The sequence below is a fragment of the Tachysurus fulvidraco genome, chromosome 17 (assembly GCF_022655615.1).
Source record: "Tachysurus fulvidraco isolate hzauxx_2018 chromosome 17, HZAU_PFXX_2.0, whole genome shotgun sequence".
NCBI lineage: Eukaryota > Metazoa > Chordata > Actinopteri > Siluriformes > Bagridae > Tachysurus > Tachysurus fulvidraco.
The window spans coordinates 26,001,697-26,009,196 of record NC_062534.1 but is presented as its reverse complement, the minus strand read 5'-3'; the positions used below and the strand labels follow the sequence as shown (position 1 = coordinate 26,009,196).

The 7,500-nt window shown below is 41.7% G+C and overlaps 1 protein-coding gene across 3 annotated transcripts in view; it reads left to right on the top strand.

Annotated features, from left to right (window-relative positions):
• zgc:113516 (uncharacterized protein LOC541449 homolog) overlaps positions 1-5,198 on the top strand; it is a 10,142-nt gene extending 4,944 nt beyond the window's left edge. For 2 of the 3 annotated variants that reach the window (XM_047802632.1, XM_047802634.1), the window contains exons 4-8: positions 241-383; positions 3,514-3,597; positions 3,674-3,834; positions 4,088-4,161; positions 4,631-5,198. In XM_047802632.1, the coding sequence (XP_047658588.1) occupies positions 241-383; positions 3,514-3,597; positions 3,674-3,834; positions 4,088-4,161; positions 4,631-4,700 (532 nt within the window). In that variant the 3' untranslated portion in view covers positions 4,701-5,198. The remainder of the gene's footprint in view (positions 1-240; positions 384-3,513; positions 3,598-3,673; positions 3,835-4,087; positions 4,162-4,630) is intronic. The other variant, XM_047802633.1, reaches the window with a different exon arrangement.
• The last annotated feature ends 2,302 nt before the right edge of the window (positions 5,199-7,500 follow it).

Genomic DNA, 7,500 nt, shown 5'->3' with positions numbered 1-7,500 from the left:
AGTGGGATTATAAATCATTATAAACACTGACAGTAGGATTATAAATCATTATAAACACTGACAGTAGGATGATAAATACTTACTCTGTATTATTCAATTTATCAATTGATGAATGTTAAAGATTTGAGAGAGAAACCGATCTTATCAACTGCAGTCCAGCGTCATCTCCATGGTCTCTAAGTGAAACACACACTTACACATCCTCAGTAATCTAACGATGCTCATCTGGATGATGTTCAGTTCACAGTTGAACATTCCCAGCCTGGATGTGTTAATCACTGAGATGGAGGAGCTGAAGACTCATTTAAACAGGGTGGAATCTCCAACAGTGCTGTGTCACAATGACCTGCTGACCAAAAACATCATCTACAACTCAGATGAAGGTGAAATGTCCTCTTCTCGTGTAGTGCTCAAAATACAAAATATGTTTTTGAACAGTGTGTCGCAGTGGTCCAGTGTCCTTTCACCCCTGGTGGGGCAGGTGATGTGCTGCTGAAAGTTGGGTAGTGTGTGTTTGAGGTTGGCATTGTTAAAGTCTCCCACCACAATGAGCGCAGCGTCCCAATGCTGTGTCTGCGTTAGTGTCTCATGTAAGTCCCATACTACAGTGTCCGTGTCTACTTGTGATGGAATATTAAGGGCACTGACTATGACCGAGCCGAATTCCCGAGGTAGATAGAAGGTCCAACATGGTCAGTAGTTCCAGATTTGGTGTGTTGGAGCATGAAAGAGGAACGATGCTCACGCTGTCACACCAGTGGTTACACACTCTACCTCCCCTTGACTTCCCCAACTCCAGTGTTCTATCCATGCGGTAAACCGGGAACAACTCGGCCTGCTGGATGGCATGGTCTGGTACTGCTGTGTCCAGCCATGTCTCGGTCAAGCAGAGAAGGTTGCAGTCCCGAATGTCCCTTGAACTTGACCCTTGCCCTGAGGTCATCGAGCTTGTTTTCCGGAGACTGGACATTGGCTAACAGGATACTAGGTAAGGGAGCGGTGTGCGTGTGCCCTCGGCCTGTTCCTGATGCCGGCTCGTTTCCCTCGCGGATGCCGGTGCGGATCATGTCATTTGTTCCTCCTCGGGATCTCGCTCGGCCAGCATGGGTCTGGGTTTAAAAACGGCGAAGTGTGAGTGGATTGTACACCAATAGATATAAGAGTGGCTCTGTCATATCTAATGGTGACCATCTTGTATAAATAGATTCACACACATATCCTTCTACCACTTATCCGGGGCCGGGTCACGGGGGCAGCAGTCTAAGCAGGGACGCCCAGACTCCCCTCTCCCCAGACACTTCCTCTAGCTCTTCCGGGGGAATACTGAGGCGTTCCCAGGCCAGCCGAGAGACATAGTCCCTCCAGCGTGTCCTAGGTCTTCCCCGGGGCCTCCTCCCGATTGGACATGCCCGGAACACCTCATCAGTGAGGCGTCCAGGAGGCATCCGGAACAGATGCCCGAGCCACCTCAGCTGACTCCTCTCGATGTGGAGGAGCAGCAGCTCTACTCTGAGTGACCGAGCTCCTCACCCTATCTCTAAGGGAGCGCCCAGCCACCCAGCGGAGGAAACTCATTTCGGTCGCCTGTATCCGGGATCTCGTCCTTTCGGTCATGACCCAAAGCTCATGACCATAGGTGAGGGTAGGAACGTAGATCGACTGGTAAATAGAGAGCTTCACCTTGCGGCTCAGCTCTTTCTTCACCACAACAGACCGGTATATCGACCGCATCACTGCAGAAGATACACCAATCCGCCTGTCGATCTCCCGCTCCATCCTTCCCTCACTCGTGAACAAGACCCCAACTCATTTACACTGAGCACTGTATAAAATAAACAAAAAAAGACAAAGTGTAACCGGAGCAGTCCGATGGCAGCCGACCTCATCTGCACCATCTTGGATTGTGTGTGTGTGTGTGTGTGTGTGTGTGTGTGTGTGTGTGTGTGTGTTGTGCTTGGTGCAATTCAGTTCAGTTATTAAGGAGTTCTTTCTTGTGGAAAGAAACTGTTACACAGACTGGTCGTGAAGGACCAAATACTTTGGTGCCTTGTTCCAGACAGCAGGAGGGTAAAGAGTGTGTGCGAGGCGTGTGTGTTGTGTACAGTGTGTGTGAGGGGTGTGTGTTGTGTACAGTGTGTGTTGTGTAAATGACCATGATAGAGGGAAGAGAGACTCCAATGATCTTCTCAGATGTCCTCACTATCTGCTGCAGGGTCTTGTGATCCGAGATGCTGCTGTTCCCAAACCAGGCAGTGATGCAGCTGCTCAGGATGATCTCAGTGGTCCCTCTGTAGAACATGGTCAGGATGGGGGGGGGGGGTTGCCTTTCTCAGCCTTCATAAGAAGTAGAGATGCTGCTGGGCTTTGTTGGTGATGGAGCTGGTGTTGATTGACAATGTGAAGTTCTCCACTAGATGAACACCAAGAAACCTTAAGAAGGACCACCTCTTCCTCATCTGGGTGACACTTGAGAGTGGGATTATAAATCATTATAAACACAGAGTGGGATTATAAATCATTATAAACACTGAGCGTGGGATTATAAATCATTATAAACACTGAGCGTGGGATTATAAATCATTATAAACACAGAGTGGGATTATGAAGGTATACACTGTATGCTGTGAACCACACTGACAGCTGCACAGAATTTACTGATAAATGAAATTAATTTGCTGAAATGTTCCTAGAAGATGAGAAACAACTTCTGAACCAAAAGTGACAGAAATCGCATGACAGCTCTGGTAACAGAACGGTGATGAGATTATAATCTTACAGAACACTTCATTACACAGAACACTTCATTACACAGCTCATATCATTACACAGCTCATATCATTACACAGCTCATATCATTACACAGCTGACTTCATTACACAGCTCATATCATTACACAGCTCATATCATTACACAGAACCCTTCATTACACAGGTCATATCATTACACAGAACCCTTCATTACACAGCTCATATCATTACACAGCTGACTTCATTACACAGCTCATATCATTACACAGCTCATATCATTACACAGCTCACTTCATTACACAGCTGACTTCATTACACAGTTCATATCATTACACAGCTCATATCATTACACAGCTCACTTCATTACACAGCTGACTTCATTACACAGTTCATATCATTACACAGCTCATATCATTACACAGCTCATATCATTACACAGCTCATATCATTACACAGCTCATATCATTACACAGCTCATATCATTACACAGGTCATATCATTACACAGCTCATATCATTACACAGCTCATATCATTACACAGCTCATATCATTACACAGCTCATATCATTACACAGCTCATATCATTACACAGCTCATATCATTACACAGCTCATATCATTACACAGCTCATATCATTACACAGCTCATATCATTACACAGCTCATATCATTACACAGCTCATATCATTACACAGCTCATATCATTACACAGCTCCAATACATCTTTACATCTCTATAAACACTGAGTTGTGTCCTTCTGGTCACAGGTGCAGTTAAATTCATCGACTATGAATATGCTGACTTTAATTACCAGGCTTATGACATCGGAAACCACTTTAATGAGTTTGCAGGTGGGTTTTAATACACACACGGAAATGTGAAATGTCATGGCTGTAAATCCAGATGAAGGAGTTTTATTGTTTTTAGGTGTGAATGATGTAGATTACAGTCTTTACCCCACCCGCGAGCTGCAGTACGACTGGCTAACAGTTTACCTGCAGAGTGTTTACAGCAACAGCCGAGTCGACTCCCAAATCACTCAGAGAGAAGTGAACACTCTTTATGTGCAAGTCTGCAAATTCTCACTGGTGAGGGATCACAACAACAACAACAACAACAACAACAACAATAATAATAATAATAATAATAATAATAATAATAATAATAATAATAATAATAATAATAATAATGAGAGTCTGACAGTTAGTTCTATAAGCTGTTCAAAATCCTTAGATTTCTTTTGCTGTGTGTGTGTGTGTGTGTGTGTGTGTGTGTGTGTGTGTGTGTGTGTGTGTGTGTGTGTGTGTGTGTGTGTGTGTGTGCGTGTGTGTGTGTGTCCAGGCATCTCACCTGTCATGGGGTCTGTGGGCTCTTTTACAGGCCAAATACTCCACAATCAACTTTGATTTCTTAAAGTGAGTTTTTGGATTGTTTTCTTTAAATGTGTAATTTTTGATAACATGTAATAGAAGGCCAGATTATATTCCAGATTATATTCCAGATTATATTCCAGATTATATTCCAGTTTATATTCCAGATTATATTCCAGTTTATATTCCAGAATATATTCCAGATTATATTCCAGATTATATTCCAGTTTATATTCCAGAATATATTCCAGATTATATTCCAGTTTATATTCCAGTTTATATTTCAGATTGTTTCTCAGTGTAAACTCGTTTATCTCAAACTCAATCTGTCTCTACTTTTTTTTCCATCATGTCTTCTCACGCATGGTCACTAACACTTTACAGGAACTCATAACTAATTTACTTTTAAGTTTAAGTAACTTTTAACTATATTAACAGTGCTTTGTGTGTGTGTGTGTGTGTGTGTGTGTGTGTGTGTGTGTGTGTGTGTGTGTGTGTGTGTGTGTTGTTTCAGATACGCTGATGCTCGGTTCAGCTACTACTTTAAGAAAAAGGAGGAGTATTTAGGAATGTCACTTCCTTAATAACTGAATTTTATCATTTCTTCTGAAATTAATGACAGTAAAAATAAATAAAATGAATAAAGTTATAATTTTACACACTGTGTATTTACTAAGTAGTAGATTGTCTCCGCCCCTTTCTTGTTTTTGTTCCCTGAGTGTGATCTCATTTATTTCACCAGTTTAGTGTTTAACCTTCTGACTTGTATTTAAACACTCAGGTTTGTTATGAAGTGTTAATGTCACTTACACCATAATTATGTGACACAGTACACAGTGACATGACACAAGGTTCCTCCAGGACCAGGAGCTACAGAGAACAGCACAGCGATAAGGACTGAAAGTGTGAAGTGGAACCAAACCGTCTCCTGTTCCCTCGTGGCTCTAACTGCTGTAACGTTTGTCCTCATGTCTTCGGTTCCCTGATTATGTGTCTGTCTGCTCGTCACATGACCTTGACCTTTGCCTTGTGTTTTGGTTTGTTTGCTACTCAGTTTAATAAATCCGATGACCAACATTTTATTTAATTCTGGACTCAGATGTGATCAGAGACTCTGATTTTATTCATAATGAATAAAAATGTAATTATTGCTAATCAGGGTCTGTTTCAGAAAGGGAGGCAAGTTAAACCCGAGAAAGCAGCTTAAGTCAAGACTGTTTCTGAAAGAGAGCTAACTTATACTCAGAGTCAGTTACCATAGTAACAGTTACCATAGTAACTTACTCGGTGAACCTAACCTGGTCAGGAGCAGGTCTCCTCCCTTTTTAAAGAGGAAGCGATGTTTAAACCTCACTCACTGCCCACATTTCAGTTACACAGAGAGGGAATGTGATGTCCTGTTATGGACGATCCTGTAGATGAAGAGTCTGTATTAATTCGTAAGGAGTTACATTTACATCGGGAGATGATTGTGAGGCCCAGAGTGGATGTTTGGTCACATCCCAATGCATTTTTATTTTATCTGTACCGTTTATCTTTACAGTCAATAAGATCCATCCATAATCTCATCCTTCCTTACATCAGAAACATCAGCCATCGCGGCCGCGCTCTTACACCCGAGCTGATGCTTTGTGTTGCCTTACGTTTCTGTGTAAATGGTAGTTTTGTGTGTAACAAACTGGTTTTGATGCTGAAAAGAAGACGACAACTTTGCTGTTTTCCTGCTGCAATAAAATCGGGACTTCGTTGATCTTACTCGATTTTCTGATGCCTATTGTCTTCACTTAGATTCTGACAGCCAGTGACAGAAACTTAGTGGTAACTGATGGACCTGCAGATCCACCCAGCAGACATGTCGCCTCCACCCAGAAAACGTGTCGCCTCCACCCAGCAGACGTGTCGCCTCCACCCAGCAGACGTGTCGCCTCCACCCAGCAGACGTGTCGCCTCAGAGAGCAGCTGTGAGTTCGACAGCATTCAGAACATATTAGTAAGGCTACTGTTTACAGAGCGGTCAGGAAAATGTGCCTTAAGCGCTTTCTGACGATCTTTGTGTTGTTTCCTGATAAAATAAAATTCTGTTCTTCAGCTTTCACCTCTGATATTATAACAGTCTGGAATTTACTCTAAAATTGTTCTTAATTACTAACTACAAGTTACATGTTCATCAAGTCTAATTAGATTAATGTAATAATCACTATCTCTAGAGAGTTTTGGTCTACTTATTAATTTGGTCTATTTACTTATTAATTACTTTCTAAATCCCAAATCAACAGCAACCAGTCGAACCATAAGGAGAGACACGAAACTGCACTTCTGATGCTGTCACATAAACACTGTACAACTGCAGGAATGATCCCTGAACTGAACAAAGTGTGGAACTAGAGTTAGAAGGTTATATTAAAAATACACCTTTTAAAATTTGACGTTATACAGAATTGTTTTATAGTCTTTAATTACAGTATTTAGATTAGTTCGTAATTAATTACACTGTATAAAAGTAATTAAAATGTAAACGTAAGCATTGACTCGAGCAGCTGTTTTCTCCCACACTAACTCTCTGCCCTTCGCCGCTGCAGCAGTGATTTAATACGTCTTCATTTTCTCCATATGCTTCCATAAGCACTTCCACTTCTGCTGGTGAGAAACATGCAGACCTCTTTTTGTCTAACGCTGTTGCCATGGTGATTCGTTATATCTGCGCTCCATTGATAATGGCTTTTTATAGTTGTGGTGCATTCGCTGAACTCAGTCAGTCAATTTAGAGCTGATAAACAAACTCGTTTCTGCTGTTCTGTACCGAAGACCCAGAGTTTCCATCTCAGGGTAAATGAACTCAGAGTTCAAGGTTAAACTCACAGTTAGTGTTTGTGTTAAAGACACAATTCAGTAGTAAGGAGTCTCATGAGATCTTTATCCTTCTCAGCATTTAGTTCTGCTTCAGGTCCACAAGAGCCATCAGACTGAAAAGGATAAAGAAACAATCCAGAGTATTTATGTTGTATTTGTTCCCTGAGGCAGTGAACATGATGTGCACGTGATCTCATAAGGATCACACAAGGATCACACAAGGATCTCATAAGGATCTCATAAGGATCACACAAGGATCACACAAGGATCTCATAAGGATCTCATAAGGATCACATAAGGATCACACAAGGATCACACAAGGATCACACAAGGATCACACAAGGATCACACAAGGATCACACACTGCTGGGCTTCTTCAGCTAATAAATAAATAAATAAATAAATAAATAAATAAATAAATAAATAAACAAACACTCTCGTTTCTCTCGTTCTTGCATCCAGCTATAACAAGAAACACAACAGAAAAATCCCAGTTTCAAGTCTTCACCCATCACCTGTCTTGGCTACACCCTC